This window comes from Macaca thibetana, chromosome 11 (genome assembly GCF_024542745.1).
Source record: "Macaca thibetana thibetana isolate TM-01 chromosome 11, ASM2454274v1, whole genome shotgun sequence".
In the NCBI taxonomy this organism is placed as follows: Eukaryota; Metazoa; Chordata; class Mammalia; order Primates; family Cercopithecidae; genus Macaca; species Macaca thibetana.
The window spans coordinates 4338237-4360179 of NC_065588.1; the positions used below are offsets into that span (position 1 = coordinate 4338237).

The 21943-nt window shown below is 48.1% G+C and overlaps 2 protein-coding genes and 1 long non-coding RNA gene across 4 annotated transcripts in view; 2 read left to right on the forward strand and 1 right to left on the reverse strand.

Annotated features, from left to right (window-relative positions):
• Positions 1-15951, reverse strand: part of LOC126931753 (uncharacterized) — a 31892-nt gene extending 15941 nt beyond the window's left edge. For both annotated transcript variants that reach the window (XR_007717912.1, XR_007717911.1), the window contains exon 1: positions 15771-15951. This is a non-coding gene — a long non-coding RNA (uncharacterized LOC126931753). The remainder of the gene's footprint in view (positions 1-15770) is intronic.
• The window catches only part of TIGAR (TP53 induced glycolysis regulatory phosphatase), a 1172566-nt gene that overhangs the window by 1088204 nt on the left and 62419 nt on the right, over positions 1-21943 (forward strand). The gene's annotated exons all lie outside the window — the stretch shown is intronic.
• The window catches only part of CCND2 (cyclin D2), a 734493-nt gene that overhangs the window by 688450 nt on the left and 24100 nt on the right, over positions 1-21943 (forward strand). The window contains exons 2-4 of the mRNA XM_050750184.1: positions 14241-14712; positions 16476-16691; positions 19243-19402. Coding sequence (XP_050606141.1) covers positions 14518-14712; positions 16476-16691; positions 19243-19402 — 571 coding nt within the window. The 5' untranslated portion in view covers positions 14241-14517. The remainder of the gene's footprint in view (positions 1-14240; positions 14713-16475; positions 16692-19242; positions 19403-21943) is intronic.

Genomic DNA, 21943 nt, shown 5'->3' on the forward strand with positions numbered 1-21943 from the left:
GTGAATTTTTAATTTTAGTTATTTTACTATTTGATTTCAGAATTTCCATTTGGTTCTTTTAAAAGAATTTCTTCCTCTTTACTGACATTCTCTATTTCTTATACTTCAATTCTTTAGAGATGGTTTCATTGAGTGCTTTGAGCATATTTATACCTATAATAGCTAATTTAAAGTCTTTGTCTAGTAAGTGTAACATTTGGGCTGCCTCGGGTACAGTTTCAATTAATTGCTTTTTTCCCCTATGCATAGGCCATACTTTCCTGTTTCTTTGTGTGCCTCATAATTTTTTTTTTTTTTTTTTGAGACAGAGTCTCACGCTGTTGCCCAGGCTGGAGTGCAGTTGCGTGATCTCGGCTCACTGCAAGCTCCGCCTCCTGGGTTCACGCCATTCTCCTGCCTCAGCCTCCTGAGTAGCTGGGACTACAGGTGCCCGCCACCGCGCCCGGCTAATTTTTTGTATTTTTAGTAGAGACGGGGTTTCACTGTGGTCTCGATCTCCTGACCTTGTGATCCGCCCACCTCGGCCTCCCAAAGTGCTGGGATTACAGGCTTGAGCCACCGCGCCCGGCCACCTCATAATTTTTTATTGAAAACTAAACATTTAAAATAATACAAGGTAGCAACTCTGGAAATCAGAAGCCCCCCAACATCCTGCTGAATTTATTGCTTTTGTTGTTTACTTAGTGATTTTCCTTGACTAATTCTATAAAGTCTGTATTTTTGGTCGTGTGCAACCACTAAATTCTGTCTTTGATTTGCTTCATGATCAGCTAATGATTAGACAGAGATTTCCTTAAATGCTTTAAACCAATACATTTCCCAGACTTTGCTGGGGGACTCTGTATCTGTTGGAGCATGCCTTCAACAATCTGGTGGGAAGCTTAAAGTTCTGTCTTCACTGTCACTTTCTACCTGCACAGAGTCTCCAGGTCAGCTGGTTTGGTGAAAGAGTAGCACCTTCTCAGGTCTTTCTTGGGCATGCACAGAGCCATAGATACACATGTGGTCTTCTAGATTCTCAAGAATACGTTAAAGCTTTTCAAAGTCCCTTATGGACAGGACATTCACCTGTTCTTCTTTTTCCTTTTTCTAGTCAGCCTCTTGGTAGCACCAACTGGTATCACCACCTCAGGTAGTTGAAAGGTAAGCTCAAAAGTGACTTTGAAAGGCAGAGAAATTTGAGAAGGTGAGAAAACAGATGCAAACCCACCTACGGACGCAACTTACAGGTCTGGTGAAAAGCAAGGTAACTGATCCAAAAACTCAAAGTAGGGAGCATCACTAAAACAAAAGTAAGCAATAAGAAGTATCTAATGTCATTCATAGGACAGAATTCATTTGTGAAACAATACATGAATGAAATATTGTCAGAAAAAAACAAAAAGAATGAGAAAATTGTAACGATACTGTTTAAATGAGAATAATCCATGCAAAGTCTTAACTTCCGTAGTTTTAGTAGTGAGACACGCTAATTTAGTCCCAGCTCTGTCACTAACAGGCTATATGATCCTGGGTCAGTGTGAGCGCTGTTCCTCTCTGATCCAGAGTTTTTTAAGGAAGCAATGTTTCCTAAATCTTACTTATTTGCATACAACCTTCCTGATTTAAAAAAAAAGTGTATCTAAATATCACTTATTCAACTTAATTTTAAAAAAATCAATTCCCTTTATAAACTTAAGTACCATTGTAATATCTGTGAAATTATGAGTTTAAATGTTACTTTTTTCCTAATACTCATTAGAATAAACCTCAAATTACTAAAATACAAAACGCATGCTCCTCCGTATACCTCCTCTGATATGGTTTGGCTGTGTCTCCACCCAAATCTTATCTTGAATTCTAATGCCCATAATCCCTACATGTCAAGGGAGGGACTCAGTGGGAGGTGACTGGCTCAAGGAGGCGGTTTACTCAATGCTGTTCTGATAGTGAGTTCTCATGAGATCTGATGGTTTTATCAGTGTCTGGCATTTCCCTTGCTTGCACTTCTCTCTCCTGCTCCCATGCGAAGAAGATCCTTGATTCCCTTTTGCCTTCCACCATGACTGTAAGTTTCCTGAGGCCTCCTCGGCCATACGGAACTGTGAGTCAATTAAACCTCTTTTCTTTATAAATTACCTACTCTCGGATATGTCTTTATAGCAGTGCAAAAATGAACTAATATATCCTTCCTCGCTTTGGGAAACATTGGATTGGATGCCTAAGGTTCTTTGCACTTCTGCGATTTGGTGGATGAGTTTTCCCTGTGCCTTCTACTCAAGTTGGAAGGTTACCTTAGTACCTGTCAGTGAGCATGAGGCAATCTGGAGTTCAGAATAGACTGGTTTGAGATTACAGCATGTTGGCCACAGTCATTGAGTGACTGATCCATGGTGAAGTGAAAAAGGAAAAATCCCCCAGAGCTGAGATCTGGTACAGAAATTCTCATACCTTCACACAGTATATGACATACATTAATAATTCCACAGACTCCTAGAGGTAAATTGGTCCTGAAAGAATGCAACACAATAGACTTTAATTACTGTTAAAGTTTAAAAAACCCACTTAGCTTTGTTTCAGTGCTTACTATGCCAGGGCACTGTATTAAACATACTATAAACATTTACTCCTCATAATCACTGTGCTTGGTAGGTATTATTATTTGCATTTTACAGACGAGGAAACCAAGGCTCAGAGCAAATAAATGACTATTCAGTCCCCTCATAACCTCCTAATGAGTTGCCATAGGCACTTTACCTGTTTCCTGAAGTCAAGCCCACTGTGTAGGGATGGCTTGCAGAGGAAGCTCATTATATAAACAGAAATCTGTCTTCCTTTTTGAGACAGAGCCTTGCTCTGTTGCCCAGGCTGGAGTGCAGTGGCGTGTTCTCAGCTCACTGCAACCTTTGCCTCCCAGTTCAAGTGATTATCCTGCCTCAGCCTCCCAAGCAGCTGGGACTACAGGCATGTGCCACCACACCCAGCTAATTTTTGTATTTTTAGTAGAGATGGAGTTTCACCATGTTGGCCAGGCTAGTGTCGAACTCCTGACCCCAAGTGATTTGTTCACCTCGGCCTCCCAAAGTGCTGGTATTGCAGGTGTGAGCCACCACGCTGGGCCCAGAAATCTGTCTTCAAATGTTTAATCAGTGACACTAGTTTTATTCTTTGGGGCCACAGAACACAGATGAGATAAAATGATCCCTCATTTAGTTCACCCAATTTACAGATGAGAAAATGGAGTGCAACTTGGGGTTTCATTAATGAAATCAGCTTCCAGAGGAAGAGATAACTGTTTTATCTTTCCTCTCTAGACCAGCATCCCCAGTGGTACTGTGCCTTGCTCCAGGAGCCTGGGGTGGAGAATGCAAGGATGGCAGTCATGCCCTATTGTATTCTTCTGTAACTGCCTTGAGGGTCCTGCCTTGAGGGTCCGCAGGTTTCTGAAGCTGCTTCAAATTGTTTTCTTTCTCATAAGCCACACATTAAGAAGGATACAACATTTTTAAGATTGGTATCAGTGAACTAGTCAGGATCGAGAGGAGGGCAGCCTGCTGGTGGTCTAATGTCCAGCTGAACAGCTGAAGAGAAAGGGTAATTCAGTCTAAGGGACAGAAGATGAAGAGATGGTGCTTTCAAATATCTGAGCCGCTGTCAGTATAAATGAGGGAGATGGCTTGTTCTGCCTAGTTTCAGTGGCTGGAGACAGCACTTAAGGGTAAAAATTGCCAGGAGGTAGGAAGTTTGGGCCCCCAACTCCCTGTGTGACCTTTAGTAAATCATTTAACGGAATAGGTACTGCCATGATAGATGGGAGTATGACCTCAGAGACCCATGAATTTTCCTTACAATCCTAAGTTGCTGTGATCTTGTTCAAGTCTTGCCCCAAGTTACACAGCTTGTGGCAGAATGGGGACTAGAACACACCTCTCCTAACCCCAAATCCAGCACTCTCTCCATGCCATATACCATACATTTTAAAAATTATATAGAACATTGTTTAAAAACTATCCCAGATATAACTATTTGTCAATTACTATGAGTTTCTCTTTTGTAGTAGCCACACCTTAAAAAGGAAACACGTGTCTACAAACATATCATTTTGTAAAGCAAATAATTTGCATCTAAGTGGACTTCACTGGAGTGCATGTAACCTCAGCGAATGATGTTCCTCCCATGTTCAATGCAGTGAAAAACGAGGGAGAAAAGTGGGATACGGCAGAAATCTTTCCTTGCTTGTTTCTGGTTATCAAGACTTGCCAGGAAACAAAAAGCGATGTCTTGTCCAAAGACTGCGACTCCGCAAAATTTGCTTCATTCCCTTTTCACTAAAGGAGCAACCTGACGCTCCATGAGTTCTGGGGAGCTCAGAACAAGCTTTGTTTAAAGAAGCTCACCAGGGCCATGGACTGTCACCTAAAGAAGGATCTGCAAGCTGGGGAACATAGACATTCCAAACCATGTCTATATGTGCTCTGATGGGGGCTTTGTTTGAGTTGTAGGAATAAGCTTTAGGTTAGTTTAAGCTTTAGGTTAAACTAACCTGCTAGGATTTCCTTAAGCACCCTGGAACAGTGTTATATTCCATATATTCCTATGTTCTATATATTTTTGAAGACTGCCTTAACTTAGGACAAGGAAAACGGCATTTTTCCTCAGCGGACAACATGTACCAAGCGCCCATCTATACGAGGAACTAAATGTTAAAAGTTCCAACTCTTGATAGATTAATTCTCCCAGATACCTAGGAAGTGAGAACATACCTAAACCCACAATTTAAGAATCCTTGTTTAAAACATAAAATATATAATAAATTGATTCCTATTTCGATGATGATAATAAAGTCACTGGAATTTTAGAGATTTTGAGCTGAAGGGGAACTTAACGATCATTTACTACAGCCAGTTAATTTTGTAGCTGAAGAAACTCAATCTTGGAAACACATAATCTATCCCCAAGGTCACCGTGCTGGTTAGTGGCAGAGTAGGAGCAAGAAAGAGAGTACAGTCGGCCCTCTCTATCCACGGGTCCCGTATCCACAGATACACCCAGCCACGGATCAAAAATATGCAGAGAAAAACACACAGTAAAAAATAACAAATACAACGAGAAGCAATACAAATAAAAACACAGCATAACCGCTTCCAAAGCATTTGCATTATATTAGGTACTCTAAGTAATCTAGAGATAATTTAAAGTGTATGGGAGGAGTATGTAGGCTAGTTGCAAATATTACACCATTTTATATCGGGGATTTTTGCATCCTGGATTTTGGTGGTGGGGCGGGAGTCTTTGAACCGATATCCCCGCGGACACTGAGGGATGGCTGTATGCTGACTCCTAGGCTAGAGCTGTTTCACCAACATGATGCTAATGAGAACGACAGTATTTTCTGCATCAATTCTAGGAGACAGTCAAGCTAATAATCGGAGGTCTATATTCTCCTCTCAATGCCTGGGTGTCCCACGACAAGAAAATGAGCTATTGTGACCTCAAATTCCCTAGCCAAAGGAGTGAAACACTCATCAATGCCCTGCCAGATACAGGGAGGGTTCGTTCAGACGAGAAACAGATGCTGTGGGAAATACAGCTACTCAAAGAAAGGAATGCTCTCAGAATGATGGACCAAGGAAACGGCTCTATCTTTGGCTACTTTAAAGGGACTGAGTCCCAAATATGTGACATGTGAATCAGACATCCAACCAACTTGTTCCCATAGATTATAAACAAATTAAGAACATAATTTAAGAACATAATTCTTAAAATCACTATGCAATCCAAGTAATCGTTACTTGACTAGACTGAGTTTTAAAGAGAAGATAGATTTCCACCTCCCTGGTTTAAGGTGTGTTGTATAAGGTGGATAAAATAGCATATCATTTTATGCAGTTTGTTCTATGATTTTATTATTTTTTTAAGAACATGTACTTATCCGGGATATTGTTTCCCATGCTAAATCACTAGACAATGTGCTTCCCAGGGACAGGGACTGTATGATTCAACTCTCCTTCCTGTCTACCTTCCAAAACATTGTCTATGTCCACGATATCCCCGATGCCTAGCACAGTGTTTGGTACGTGGTAAGGACTCAATTTTAACCAAATAAATGAATGGATAAATTGCAAAACCCAAAGGCATTCTCCAAAGCACAACAATCTCAGCGTATTTAACTCTTCCATTAAAACCACTTCAATTCTACCTTACAGATTGGAATCATATCCCTGACATGTTCTGATGTATCTGTGCACAGACCTGTGATGTTATCCGTTTAACACATATGTGATCTCTCAGCATGAATAACCTTAATGAATACAATATATAGTTTCGTCGCAAACTTGCAGACACAGAAGGCATATTCTATGACTGGCCAAAATAGCATGAAGTCCTGCGGTCCATTCCCCTGGCTCCAAGCAAGACTGCATCTAATCTATGGTTGAGAACGATGCTTTCCTGAATGAGAAAGATTTCCGCTAAATGAAACCTACAGTCTGCCTAAGTAAAGTCTTAAGTGTCTAAATGGAAGGTCAGACTTTGATTTCTTGAGGTAAGTATGGTTTTCATCCCAAGTGTAGCAAATTTCACTGGCGTTCCATTACCGACTTACTTAAATCATTTGCTAGATGACATAAAATTGCTGGTAATTACACTACAAAGAGTAATTATATGAACTTTTCTTGTACAACAGCAAGTAAATTTGAGTCTTATTCAATATTTTGTTAGGGAAATTTTAAATTAAATGTGCCATTTTATTTAAAAAGAGAAATATTAGGAGAATATATATTCAAAAGAAAGTAGGGGGTAGAAAAGGTTGCAAGTCACTAGTTTACTGGAACTACACAATGGGGATCATGTGCTGCTACTTGATACAACTAAATTTCCTGAGTTTATATAAGTTCAGGGAGACCCCCAAACAAAATGGCCTGCACAGCCCTAATCCATGATCTAGGCTCCCCTCTCTCAAAATATTTTTTTAAAATAATGGTTCACGATCCTGAAATAATTGGTGGCCATGGGATGCCAGATGTGAGACATTTCATCTGAAACCTTATGTAAACTAACCCAAACCATTTGCTTCAGAATATCTTCCTTGACACCAGGAAAGAGTTTGGGTCCTGGGTTTGCATTTGCCTGATGGACCAACTGGCTGTTCTCAAAAACGGAAACATATGTGGGCACGACGAAGGAAAGGCTTTGGAAATTACACAAAGGAATTTTCTTGTTCCTTTTCAATCCTGTGTCTTTTTTTTTGCTACCCCTAGGCAATAGGTATACTAAATTTTGGTGACTTTTTATTTTCAAAAGCACAAAATTAAATGTTTTTCATGTTATTTCTCAGAACAACAACCTAACTTTGGCATCCATATTTTTTTTACAATTTGATGACAATGTTTAAAGAAATAAAGTGAACATCCCCCCCACATTCGTCGAAAGAATAAGGAAGATAATTTTTGTTATTATCATCATCATAATTACTATTATTACCAATGAAGCTTGAAGGAACTCACCTCTATGCATCACAAAGAAATAATTATTTGGTTTATAACTGATGAGACCACAACGAAAGTATGATTTGAGATAGCTAAGAGCAGAAATAAATTTGGATTTTCTTGCTCTAATTTCACTTTCCACATAAATCCCCTTTGCTCTGGATTTGTGCTTTTTGAGTTGTTGGCATCATGCATGGGTGTAGACTTTGTTTCAAGTTCTTGTAAGAGCAGATGCCCTGATTTAAGGCTGAGCAAAGAGGAAATGCATTCCTCATAGGCATCTACATCCAACTGGCTTGGATTGTCTAGTCCCCTTATACGAACCACCTATTTTCAGGTCAATTCTAAAATACAACATTTCTCTCCAGAGGTATACATTTTGAAGATTACAAAACTTTAAAATCAACCTGTTTCACATTTCAAAACTCATTCCTTTTAATGCCAACAAAAGAACAGTAAGAAAATGATTTTAGAAAAATTTTAAATCTGCCTCCTGAAAGTTGCCACAAGGAAAACAAACCAAAAAAAGCCTCAAGAAGAGAACTATTTCTCCATTTTAAAAATTAATTTGTTTTTCACAGTTTGCAGAATATGAATTTAGCATGTTATGGAATTATGTTATAAACTGTACTAATAGATGCTAGTAATTCTTAAGTTTAAAGATTGAAAATTAAAATATGAAATATTTATTAGAAATACTTTATATTGCTTCAGTTGGCTGTAACTGATACACAGCTGAATAAAACCATGAAATCGAAAGAATATTTAATCACATTGGGAAAGTGGACATTTTTAAGGGGAATGAATGTTTGAATTTGGACAAAATTAAAGTGTTTAGAAAACAAATAAAATTGACTATTGTTCAAAAAAAAATTCTGGTGGGGATAGTCTTGACATTTTACACAGAATTTACATCTCTAAAGTGCTTAACCTCCACTACTTAACTGTCTGAAATGAAGCTGAAGCAAAATTTAAAGGACATTTTGCCTTTTTAGTTTTTTAAACACTTCCTTTGGCTCCTTCCTTTTCTTTTAATAATTTATTCTGTTTTTTCTACCTTTATGCAGACAAACCAAGTGTCCATCAAATGGGGGACCAAAAAGCAAGCACTCTTAAATACAGTTCACTCGGGCTAAGCATGACAGTAATTACTGACATTTTTATTAATTGTAGCTCATTTTTTCCCCCAGAAGAAACAAAACCAAGTCTCTTGGGTCAGAGCAGCAATCATAAAACGAAAAAGAAATAAATAATAAGTTAAAAATAGAGGGAATGTGTTAAAAAGAAGGAAAAAGTACTGTTCATAACCAAACTGTGTCACCTTAAAAAAGAAACATTTCCACACTTAATATCTGATTCAGACAGAAAGCTTCTCTCCTACTTTTGAAACAAATAGTTCCACTTCAAATCCACATTTTCAGAGAAGCCCCTAGCTTTCTGCATCTGATTCCTACAGCAGCCTCTCTACCTCAAGGAGGTAAAAGTCAGTTCACAGTATTTCTCTTCCAAACATCCCCACTGAAGCTCCTTGTAAATTTCAGCATAAACTCAGAACTGTCACCGTGGGTTTAGAAAATCATGACACATTTCAGCTATAACTCCCCAGATTGAAAGATTAAAAGGACTTTGCCCAAATTCAGGGGAAATGAAGGTGCGTGGGCTCACTCTGCAGCTGCAGTTTTCAGCCCTTGCAGTTTAGAAGATTCTCCATGAGTACGGATGCCACCGGGGTATCCAGCGAGTGGGAAGGGAGTCGCTCTACACGTTTTCACATCGATTTGTAGAACTGTTTTGAAAAGGGTATTTCTAGATCCATTTGTTCCAAATGCAGCAAAATTCATCCGACAGCGCTCACAATGCATGCACGGGGTATCTTACACGTAATAGCCATCGCATTAACCAACCCAGCTGATACTGAGATGGTGAATGGGGCGGGGGAGCAGGGAGGAATATGTCGCGCGTGAAAAACTCCGGGTGTAAAAGGCAATGCAGAACTCACTCCCCGAGGAACCGAAAAAGACATTCACGACTCCCTTAGTGGAGCGAGCATGGAAAGTCAAGTGGCGGGGGTCGCCCCCAGCGATCGCGACTTCAGTCTGATCTCAGTCCCCAGCGGAACAGGACCACAACCCAAAGAAACGCGCTTTTTCCGGAGCAAAGAGCGGCCCGGATTTCAAAGTAGAAAAAATAAAACTGCTTGGGGGTGGAAGATGGCGGGGGGCGGGGAGGGAGGCGGGTCGCGGCGCCGGCTCCTGGGTCCGCTGCACGGCCTCCTCCGCGGCGCTGCCCGGGGCCCGGACCCTGCCCGGCGCTGCGCCCACCCCGAGGGTGCCAGACCCGCCGCGCCGCCGCCGCGCTCTCCCCGCCGCGGCCCCCTCCCCCGCCGCTTCCTCTCGCTCTCCCAGCCCCTTCCCCCACGTGTGGATGACGTCAAAATTCCGCGAAAAAGCCGCGTGGTGGCTCCCCGAGCGGAGGCGCGATTCCGCCGCCCAGCGGCCCCCTCCCGGGGGCGCCCGGAGGGGGAGAAGCGCAGAGGCGGCCGGTTCCTTCTCCTCCCGGGAGGCAGGGCCCCCCGACGCCGACCGCCGGACGCCCTCCGCCCCAAAGCTGATTGGAAAATTCACTTTTGTAAAGCAACTGTATTTCCAGAGCTATTTTCGGCCGCGTGAGGCGTGTCCTAAGCTGAATCAGACAGGAAGAGGGGGAAGTTCGGGTCTTTTAATTTTTTTTCTCCTAAGGGAGGGGAGTGAGATGCTAGGTGGGTGACAGACGGCAGGCGCTCGCCTTCTTAACTCACGCCTGTCGCATCTGCCGGCTCAGGAATCCAGCCCCGTCCAAGGCGAAATTCGCCGAAAGGAGGGCGGATGCACAGGCCGGACGGACTCTGTCCCCCTCCAGCGCGCAGCGCCCCAGCGCCCCGGCGGGCGCTGCTGCGACCAGAGGGTCCCGGAAGCGAGTTCACACCTGCAATCGCACTGCCCGTCACCACCCACCCTCCTCCCCCGTGCTCTCCGCTTCCCGACGTTTCCCTCTTCTCCTTGTCCGCATTTTTCTACTTTGCCTGTCCCTCCTTCCTCTTGATGTGCCTCCTATGTGTCCCCTCGGATTTATGTGTCCCCTCGCATTTGCCAGTCGGGTGTTCGGTTTTGATTGACCATCCATCCCTCCACGGAGAAACACAAACACAGCTCCCCTCTTTGGGGGAGCCGAGGGGAAGGCAGTGGCTCCTATTTCTGAGCCTGAACTCTGTCACTCCTCGCACCCCACCCGGCCAAAGCGCCCCTGGGCGGACAAGGCGGGACTCGAACTCGCGCTGCTCCCGGGCCTTGAGCCGACCTCGGAATCACCTGGCTGGCAGGCATCCGCCAGGTGAGCTTGGGAGTCTGTGTGCTTAGTGCTGCAGGCTCCTGCAGAAATGTGCCTATAAACGCCCAACACCCTGCTGCACCCTCCACCTCCAGGCTTTGTACACTTTCCAACCGAAACTCCAAAACGCTAGAGTAGAGGGTGGGGAGCCGGCCGGAAAAGGAATAAAAGTTCAATAAAACTGGCCTTCGCTGAAGTTTATCACCAGCGCTACACAGGATATATATATACACACACACACATATATATATATATATTTTTTTTTCTGTGAAGGGTGAAAAGGAGGTAAGGAAAAACCAACCTTCTACCGCCCCTCGCCGCCCCCCACCCCCTCGCCAAAGTGATCAGTTTGGACTTAAAAGCCAGAGCACAGGCTCTTGCGCTTTTTCTCTAAACCTAAGTCTACACTGAAAGAAAATGTGCACTTTTGCCTAGAAGGCATCATGCCTTTTCCCGCGTGCTAGGTGGAGTGCATTTTAACAAGAAATTAGAGTTTTAACACATGGCCGGAGTGGCAACAAAAAGGGAAAACTCAGTTTCCAGTCCAAGCCTCCTAGAGACATTCCTGCCAACCTCCGCACCCTCTCACGCCCCACCCCACGTGTGAGAGTCTGCAAAACCACCGGGGATTGGATTCGATGGCGAGCTTCACGCTCGGGAACAGTCAGTAATCGGAAGGGGAAGTGGACAGGGGAACTTCAAGAGGCCAGCCTGCCACGCGGGAAGCGCCCGAACTTGCGGGTCTCCATGAATGCAGAGGGCGCCGGGAAGGGGGGGCATCCGGCCGCGACCCTCTCTGCCCCTCCCATTCGCTGCCCCCTCCCCGCTGGAATTTCTCTGTAAAGCAAGACGGAGTGGGGGGAGGGGGAGAGGGAAGGGGCGAGAGGGCCCTCGGCTCACTCCCGAGACGTGAGGACTCGCCACCCAGGCATTCTCCTCGGGGTGGGCAAGGCCCCGGGACGACCACCCGTTTCTTCCTCGCCCCCCCGCCCCCACTTCGGGAGACCCAGAGCTCGAGATGCCTTTCCCCGGGTGGGGGGGAGTGTGCGGGGAGGTGGGGGTGGAAGAGACTTTGCTCGCAGAGCTATCAAGTGATGTCCAGAGGCTGGGAGCCCCGGTGGCCTCTGTCCTTGCCTGTCGGGTTAGATTTATACTTTAAAAATACCTCCCGCGCTCCCTCCTTTTCTCCCCTCTCCCCGTTGCAACTTTCTTTGATCCGCTTAAAGGTGGCTTAGGTGAAATTGGAGTAATTCCCTTATGGGGGGGTCTTAAAATGTAAGTGAATGTATTTATCCGGGGTGACTCAAAAGCTTCAGTCCGGAAGTCCAACGTGACTAAAATCAATAGGGGATTGTTCGGGACCCACTGTGTGCGGGTGAACACGGTGTTCGGCCCGGGTGTCATCCGCGGCGCTGGACTGTTTCATTTTGAGTTTGCAACTTGGGTTTTTCAGCGAGCTTTTTTTCTTCCTGAAAGCTAATGGCTTCCACAGCAATTAGACATTTTCCTCGCCCGCCCCTTCCCTCCCCTTTCTTTACATATAGGAGATGGCATACTCATTCCCGCTGCTATTGATAAGGTCGGAGGCGGCCGGGCCTCTCCCCAGCTTTCGCCCGCCCCAGCGCCCGCTCTCCCTCCGCCCTCCCTTGGCTTCCTTTTGATGTAGTGGGGAACGCGTCCTACTAAAAAAAAAAAAAAAAAAAAAAAAAGTAATCTGCCCGGTAACAATCAGCGCGCAGTAGCAGGAGCCCCAGAGCTATTGGCTATGCAAATAGAGGGAGGGGAGACGGCGCCCCAAACTCTTACTCACCCTTTTAAAGCGATATCCCCTCCTTTCCCCCCCACAACCCCTTCCGCCCCACCCTCGTTTAAGGAGGCTGGCTCCGGGGCGTGAGTTAATCGCTTGCACCTCTGGTTTCTTTGCTCCCCTCCTCCGCCTTGCAGAGAACCTAGTGTACGGCTCACCCTGCCCGCGCCCCACCCTGCCTTGCTGGCTCTCCGCGCCCCTGCCGGGGCCCCCTCTCTCGGTGAGGGAGGTACTCGGTCGGCCTCGGTGTGCCCAGAGAGCTCAAGCCACGCCATGCCCGCTGCACGTGCCAGCTCGGCCAGCACATCAGGGCGCTGGTCTGTCCCCTTCCTCCTTGAAATACACCGAAGGGCAGGGTGGGGGTGGGGGGTGACAGGAGGAAGGAGGTGAGGAAACGCCACCAGATCCTATCTCCTGTAAAGACAGCCTTGACTGAAGGATGCGTTAGAGCACGTGTCAGGGCCGACCGTGCTGGCGGCGACTTCACCGCAGTTGGCTCCCAGGGAAAAAGCCTGGCGAGTGAGGCGCGCAACCGGAGGGGTCGGCGAGGATGCGGACGAAGGACCGAGGGTGGAGGCCTCATGCCTCCGGGGAAAGGAAGGGGTGGTGGTGTTTGCGCAGGGGGAGCGAGGGGGAGCCAGACCTAATCCCTCACTCGCCCCCTCCCCCTCCCGGGCCATTTCCTAGAAAGCTGTATCGGTGTGGCCACGCTCAGCGCAGACACCTCGGGCGGCTTGTCAGCAGATACAGGGGCGAGGAAGCGGGTTTTTCCTGCGTGGCCGCTGGCCGCGGAGAAACCGCTGGGAGCCCTGCCCCCGGCCTGCGGCGGCCCTAGGCGCTGCACCGCGTCGCCCCACGGCGCCCCAAGGGCCCCCAGAAACACTATGGTTTCTGCTCGAGGATCACATTCTATCCCTCCAGAGAAGCATCCCCCTTCCTTCCTCACACGCACCCCTCCTTCTTCTTTTTCCTCTGCCCACAGTCTGCAGGGGGGCAGAAGGGACGTTGTTCTGGTCCCTTTAATCGGGGCTTTTGGAACAGCTTCGAAGTTATCAGGAACACAAACTTCAGGGACATGACCTTTATCTCTGGGTATGCGAGGTTGCTATTTTCTAAAATCACCCCCTCCCTTATTTTTCACTTAAGGGAACTATTTCCAAATTGTCTGAGGTCACCCCATCTTCAAACAATCTACCCTACGTTCCTGGATCTTAAATCCAAGGGCAGAAGTATTAGGATCCGTTTTGAAGAAGCCAAAGTTGGAGGGTCGTATTTTGGCGTGCTACACCTACAGAATGAGTGAAATTAAGAGGGCAGAAATAGGAATCGGTAGTTTTTTGTGGGTTGCCCTGTCCGGGGCCCCTGGCATGCAGGGCTGGATGGAGGGAGAGGGGTGGGGGGGCGGGGGACTGCGTTTGAAGTTAGGTCGGGCCAGCTGCTGTTCTCCTTAATAACGAGAGGGGAAAAGGAGGGAGGGAGGGAGAGATTGAAAGGAGGAGGGGAGGACCGGGAGGGGAGGGAAGGGGAGGAGGAACCAGAGCGGGGAGCGCGGGGAGAGGGAGGAGAGCTAACTGCCCAGCCAGCTTGCGTCACCGCCTCAGAGCGGAGAAGAGCGAGCTGGGGAGAGCGAGACCAGTTTGAAGGGGAGGACCGGTGCGAGTGGGGCACCCCGGAGGCTCTGCTCGCCCACCACCCGATCCTCGCCTCTCTTCCGCTCCACCTTCTCTCTCTGCCCTCACCTCTCCCCCGAAAACCCCCTATTTAGCCAAAGGAAGGAGGTAAGGGGAACCCTTTCCCCTCCCCTTCCAAAAAACAAAAAGAGAAAAACACTTTTCCAGACCGGAGAAAGCAGGGGAGAGAGGGGTCGCCGGGCTGGCCATGGAGCTGCTGTGCTGCGAGGTGGACCCGGTCCGCAGGGCCGTGCGTGACCGCAACCTGCTCCAAGACGACCGCGTCCTGCAGAACCTGCTCACCATCGAGGAGCGCTACCTTCCGCAGTGCTCCTACTTCAAGTGCGTGCAGAAGGACATCCAACCCTACATGCGCAGGATGGTGGCCACCTGGATGCTGGAGGTAGGTCGGCGGGCGGCGCTCGCTAGGAGCCAGGACCCCTCCCGGATTCTCGGGTCCCCGGCCGGAGCCCTAAACCTGGGAGAGGGCAATCCCCGCGCCGACCTCTCGGCTCCTGTGCGGGAGGTCACCGCGCGCCTTTTGGCGAGACGCGTGGCTTCTTTTCTGTTCCTCTCCAGATAAACTGGGGAGGGAGAGGGGGGAGGAAAATCTGGGAGAAGCGAGGCTGCCCTGGGCGGGGGTGGGGGAGCATCCCGCGCGCGTGTGTCTGCATGTGGCTGCCTCTTCTTCCCACCCCCCTCGCGACCTGTCTTTTGCGAAGCCGCCGCGGCTGCTGGCGCTGCGGTCAGGAAGGGAGTCGGGGCCTGAAATCGGGACCCCAAGTAGAAAGGCAGCCCCCCAAAAGGCCAGAGCAAATTCGTCTTGGCCTCAGGTCCCCGCATGTGGTCGCGACTCCGCGCTGGCACTTCAGGGGGGAGGTGGAGGGAGGAGGGAGAAGGAGAGAAACGGGGAATTCAGGAGCCCCGGAAGTCCCATTGAAGAAACGTGTGTTTCGGGGGAACCCAAAAGAACCACTTCTTGCCCCTCACTCCAAGTCTTTGCCCAGTGAGCCGTGTGCCCACGTATGCACAGCTCTGGACCTGCCGTGGTTTCGCCATGTTGCTTTGCAAACTCCCCTTGGAAAGGCTGGGAAACGTCGCCCGCTTACCCTCGCACCCCATTATCCCGGCCACCCCACTTTTAATCGTGCCCTCTCCCCCACCCCCCACCTCACGAAGGTTACTTACAGTTTGGTTTTCCAGCTTCCTCGGTGCGGAGATTTGGGTGGGGTAGGAAGGGGGGGGAGGGGGTGTGTAGGGGGGATATCGGGTCACCCCTAAAAGAGAGGTTGGAGCCCCCCGTGCCTCTTTCCAGGGCTCCCTGCTCCCGTCTTTCCCCTAGCTCGTCACCACGTTCCCTAGTTTCTGTCCTTGTGGGCCGCAGCCGGACACTCCCGCCGCGGCGCTCACCCCTTCAAGTTTCCTCCCGGGATCCAAAGCCCCAGGGGTCGGAATACAGACCTTTCTGGCACCCGAAACCTCCCTTTCGGGAAGCCTGGCTCCTCTTTGGGGTTTTCACGCCAAAAGGGCTTTTCTAGGATATTTCCTCGATTTTTAATTATTTTTTGAAACCGTCCCCCCCCGCTCCGACTCCAGCTGCCGAGGCTGCGGCGCTCTTCCTCCTCTCCTCCCTCCCCCTCTCTTCCCCACCTCTCCCCACCCGCCCCCCCAATAGCGGCCCCTGGGCCGCAGGGACCCCCCCAGACATTTTTTCCAATTGTCGGGAATGATAGAGGAGGATCTGGGGATCCGGATGAGACCAAGAAGTGGACCCCCGGAGCCTCCAGAATATTTTTATTGATTTTTTGAAAAGATGACGAAATCCAAAAAAGAGTGAGTGAGTTAGAGTGCGCGAAGGAGTAGCCAAAGGGAGCGTCGCGGAGCTGCCGCGGCTGCTGCGCACTTCCCCGACTCCCCGTTTTGGAGCTGTAGTTCACCCCCTTTTATAGGCTCCCTGGAATACCAAAGCACCGATGGGCTATTCTGATTCACCCCAGTTTCCTCATCTTTGTTCTTTATTCTTATCACCCATTTTACTCCCCTCCCCCTCCCCACAAAAAATTAAATTTTTTTGTTCCCATAGATTATGCTTTTTCATTCTTTTTCTCTTTTGCTGATGCTGTGCTCTCCACCCCCGCCCCCAACCCTCTCCCACTCCCATTATAGGTCTGTGAGGAACAGAAGTGCGAAGAAGAGGTCTTCCCTCTGGCCATGAATTACCTGGACCGTTTCTTGGCTGGGGTCCCGACTCCAAAGTCCCATCTGCAACTCCTGGGTGCTGTCTGCATGTTCCTGGCCTCCAAACTCAAAGAGACCAGCCCGCTGACTGCGGAGAAGCTGTGCATTTACACCGACAACTCCATCAAGCCTCAGGAGCTGCTGGTAATGACCGGCCCCTTCTTCCCTTCCTTTCTGCGATTCCCGCTTTCCCCTGGCCAACAATATGCCTTCTTCTCACCACTTCCAGAGCGGATTCTTGGGATCCAAAATGACCCCACCAATAGAATTTACACACTGACGGGCAATAACTCATTTAATAGGAAACCACAGTCTATATTTTTTGTGTTCCTACTATGTGTCCAGGCTGCGTGCCCAGCACTGAGGCAACATCTGTGAATAAGATCCTCGAGGAGATCTGGTGGTGAGACGCACTTGCAATTGTGTATGCATGTGTGTAGGGGACGCGTGGAATATTTTAATGAACAGTGATATTTTAATTAAATTCCAAATTTTCAAAAATAGTCTGAGAACGTGTTCACATGATAGGTACGTGGCTGCGGTGTGTGTCTCCTAAAGACTTGGAGCTCAAAGGTAAAGCCCTCTGCATCTACAAAACCTCAAGATACCAACACATTAATAGCTGTTCACTAAATATCAGTCCATTGACTTTGAGCAAAGTCAAAACGTGGCCTTTCACTGAAGGAGTCCGAGGCCTGGCTTCCTACCTCCAGTGGGACTGTGACCTTTCTACAACCCCAGGGATCCTGTCTTATCTCTGGTTTTCTACCAGGGAACCTCTTTCCCACCTGATCTAACTCCTTTTCCCTGCAGCTTGACATATAAGACGGCCATATTGCAGCTGTACTGGATGGAAGAGCGGCTCCAAGGCCCACCTTCCGTGGTTTGCACACCCCTCTTTGCACTGTGTAGAAAAGCACCCCCTCCTTCCCCCCCTCCCCCTCCTTACTGGCAGGGCCTGCACAAAGTCCACAGGGCTGAGGCTGGTTTGTTGAACTGAGCTCTTTGTGAGGAGCCTCTTCCTTTCTGGGGCTGTGCTGCCATCTAGTGGAAGACATGCACAAGGTTGGGGGAGGAATTGCCGAGAATGTGGAGAGGGGCCTGAATGACTTCACCTTTGAACCGCTGCCAGATTTGAGCTGCTTCTGGTTTGGTCCGAGAGGCCTAGAAAGGTGCTGTCTTCTGGGAGATCTGCTTCCTTTAATAACGGTGCAAGACCAGTGGTTCGTACTCGCGTTACCCTGTGAAGAGGAAGGGCTGGCATTTCAAGCCATCTTTGAAGATGGTGGTGGTTTAGTAGTTTATTTAGGTCCCTTTACCCCAACTGTCCACAGAAAGCCAAGGGCAGACTTTAAAGCTTATGAAAAAAACATTGTTCGAATTGGGAACCAATTTGACTTTCTCATGAGAGAGCAGGAAAAATAATCTTCATATGATTCTTTTGTTTCAAGAGGATGGTGAACTGAGATGTTCTTCAGGACACCCACATCTTTCCAAGACTAGCCAAGCACTATATTGCTCCAGACAAACTTGGCTGTTTCCTGTTCCCTTTCCCTTTATCCCAGAAGTTGGGATTTGGAAGAGTCCTATTTTACACATGAGAGGCTGAGGCCTGGGAGGGAAAGGGAGTCACCCCCGCCCCACAGCTCTGGGACTGGTGCTCTGGTTGCTGGTTTAGCAAATGAGAGAGAGTCCAGGTTCTCCAGGTGAATGGGAGAGGGGGTGCAGTGGCAAACAGGCCCTGCCTCTGATTCTGATGACAGCTCAGTGGATAGGCATATTTTCTGGTAGCACATACAATATGTTTAATGTTTTATTTTGGACTATTTCCCTTTGAGCAGTTTCCCATAAATATCTCAGTGAAAGAGGGAAACAAAGTTTTTGTTCAGGTGGGTTGCTAGTGAGAGACCCAAAAGAGAGAGGGTTGTGTGGTCCCCACAGGTGCACCGAGGGATGCTGTGACACTAAGCAGGCACCTTCACCTTGCCCCGAATCACCTCCACCTGCAAAATGGGTCTGCTAATGACCATGTGGTCCTTTAGTCATGATGACAACGGCCCCTTGAAACATTTAGGTGAAAGGGCTGGGGATCATATCCCCAAAATCTCTGCCTGATATGTCAAAGGGGAAAGTTTGAACAGCAGAGAGAGAAAGGCACTTTTTGGGACTAAGTAAAAGCAAGCTAATTGGTTGCCAAGGAGTTGGGCCAAGGAACCTTATTTTGAGCTTTATCTGTGTGCATCATTTTTCCATGAAGATTAAAAAGACTATTAGTTCGGTGATAGAGACATATACAATAAATTACCACGAAAGGGCCACAATGACCTTGGCCGTATCTCGTTGTAGGTTCAGCCTTCCGGGTGGGCGGGAAGCAGTATTGCCGGCAAGTCAGGGTTGGGAGGGAGGGGGTTAGGGGAGCTGGAGTGGAAACGAAATAGAAGAAAATAGAATCTTGGCAACAGCTACCTGGGCTCTCATTATTTTCAGTGGAGCCTGACATTTGAAGCATAAGAAGAGCTGTCAACAACTTCAAAGCTTGAGGGGCACATTGACACATGGGCCCGCCTTACAACCTAGCAGCCACGTCCTAATGAGCGGCCTTAAAACTGGTCTGGAGCCCAACCCCCAGCCCCCTACACCAGGTCAGCCTGTGGAGTTTAGATTCTCCTCTTCTCTTCCTGCCTTACCCCTCCAGGAGTGGGAGCTGGTGGTGCTGGGGAAGTTGAAGTGGAACCTGGCAGCTGTCACTCCTCATGACTTCATTGAGCACATCTTGCGCAAGCTGCCCCAGCAGCGGGAGAAGCTATCTGTGGTCCGCAAGCACGCCCAGACCTTCATTGCTCTGTGTGCCACCGGTAAGATGAGGCTTGAGCCAGGGAGGGAGACGGCAGACATACTCGGGAGACGTCCAGGGAGAGGCAAAAGGCCGTACAAACTTTGATTTTAGTTGAGGAGCTTAGAGGAGGGGTGGTCTTGGGTAGTCTAAAGTCCGAAGTTTCATTCCTGGTTGCCTTTTTTAACTTTATCTGAGCTTTGTATATTCGCTTTCTCTGCTAAACTCATAAATGGTTTATGAGGACAGGTGTGGTTAAGGCCAAAAAAAAAAATGAGTGCCTGTTAAAATATTCTTTATGATGGCTGAAGTGCTCTTTGAAGATTATACACGCTGCTCACTGGTTGTGTTTAAATCTTTAATCCTTTAAGGAAAAGGATGGCTTGGAGATAAGCCCAAGAGGAAATCTGGGGGGGATGGGGGCAAATACAGGTTAAAGGAACAATGTCAAGATAAATATGCTGCCTTGATTAGTGGTAAGGGAGACCAAAGGAATTTTTTTTTTTTTTTTTTTTTTTTACTGTAGGGCATTTATGGCCTTCTAGCTGTTCACTTCTCTAGCTGTTTGCCCCACTGGGCAGAGGAGTGAACCCGGTTGGCTTTCGGTAAGGCTTGGCTTTCTGAGTGCTGGGTTCTGATGGTCTCACTTCATGTGGAGGTGTTTTGATTTTGGCTGCAGCCTTTAACATTGCAATTCTGCCTGCCACGGGGATCCCACAATTGATACATAGTTCCTCCTGGCCCATTTGCTTTGTATTTTCCTAATAAACTGAAGGCAGTGGTTTGCTATTGTCTTACTAAACAGCCTTGGCCAGTGTCTACTGGTTTTCTTTTTTTTTTTTTTTTTTTGGTAGCGGCCATGGCAGAGACCCCGGAACCTTACTCATCCAAGGCAGAGATGTCAGCAGTTCATGTTTTGACAGTCAGAAACCTTAGATTAAAAGCTGATCACTTGGGAAGACCTTTTGGTGTGGTTCACCTCACATTTGCCAAGAGTAGTTAAATTGCTAGGTGGACTCAGGTGGTAACTTTTTTTAGTAGGTTGTTACATGTTACTCGTGAGTGCTACAGATGATTATATGATGTACAATGTAGTGCATATGCCCTGTGCTCACAGTCGGAAGGTCAGGCTTTGCTACATATCAGTGGGGTGACCTTTGATTGACTGCTTAACCTCTCTGAACCCCGGCTTCTTCATCTCCAAAACAAGCCTATTGATACATCATCCTGTGGCCTTTTCCACAGCTAGGAAAATTAAAATCAGAAAGGTGATGCACGTGGAAATGCTTTGTAAACCAGAAGTGTAGGTTGGACCTTCACTAATTGTGAAAATGCTACCATCTCCGATGTTAACCCTGATTTTAACTGTTCCGGCTAAAGTGGATATGACGGCTTTCCTTTACTGGCTGCCCTTGTCTGTTTCTAGCAGGACCTGTGTGTTCTGCACTCGTAGGCTTGAGTGTGGAGTCCTTCCCGCCTCCTGCCTGTTCATCCAGGGCACAGGTTTCAACCCTTTGCTGGTTTTTTGTAGTCCTGTTCTTCTGGATGCAGGCCAGGCCTCATGGCGTGCACATGCGCCCCGTGCGCCTTGGTGGGAGGAGTCCATTGTCCTTCCTGTAGCCCTGGGGGTGGTCCTTAGGACCCCTGTGGACCCCTGCTGCCTTTTGGATAGTGGTCACTCTGGCTTCCTTCCCTTCCGCTGTCTGGCGGGGGCCCGAGAGGTCAGTCCTCCAGTGACCTGTCATTTTGTCTCCCAGGCTCGGCTGTCTCCTTCCTCTCTCATTTGATTCACTGTGGGGGAGGGGTCAGCCAGTTCTTTCTCTCTGGCCCAAGGACAGCTGACCCCCGACCCTAAACTCCCCCACTGCCCAGCTGTTGATAGCCAGAGCTCTGATTCGACATTGTCTCTTGTCTAACAGATCTTTTGGGGTCCATCCACCCCTTCCTCCTCTCGGATCTCTGATTGGGGTAGGGGTGCTGGGTGGAGTTACCTGGGTGTGGGCAGATCCCCAGATTCCATCTAGACCCATTCTCGAAAACTGGGGATCCCATCCCCCATCCGTGGCCTTCTTGCCCAGATCTTTGGGCTGGCTGCCAACTCCGGGGCCAGAGTAGGGAGCCTGGGATTCAGGGACTGAGGACAGAGGCCCAAAGGGAGACAGAGGCAGTTATAAAGACTGTGTTTTGGGGACCTTGAACTAGCTCTGGTCAGGGACTGGGAAAGGACACCCCAAACCAAATGAAAATCGTGCGCTAAGCACGAAGCCTCAGGCGTGGACTGGGCAGAGCAGAGGGAGGTCCTGGGCAGTTTCCTAGGTCTGGAAAGGATGGGCCTGCATCACAAGATGTTGCTTTCCCTGATCTGCATCTGGGTTTGTGCAACTGACCGAGTCACGTAGAATCCTGGCTGCGTGGAGTTTTACAGCAGTTGGCCTCACAATACTAACACCAAAGGCCGCTTTTCTTGAAGGAAATACCTTCCATGCAGAAGAGATTGTGCATTGTAGGGCCAGAGTATGATGAATGGGCGAGGACCTAGGACTCTGGCCAGTAGCGGGCACAG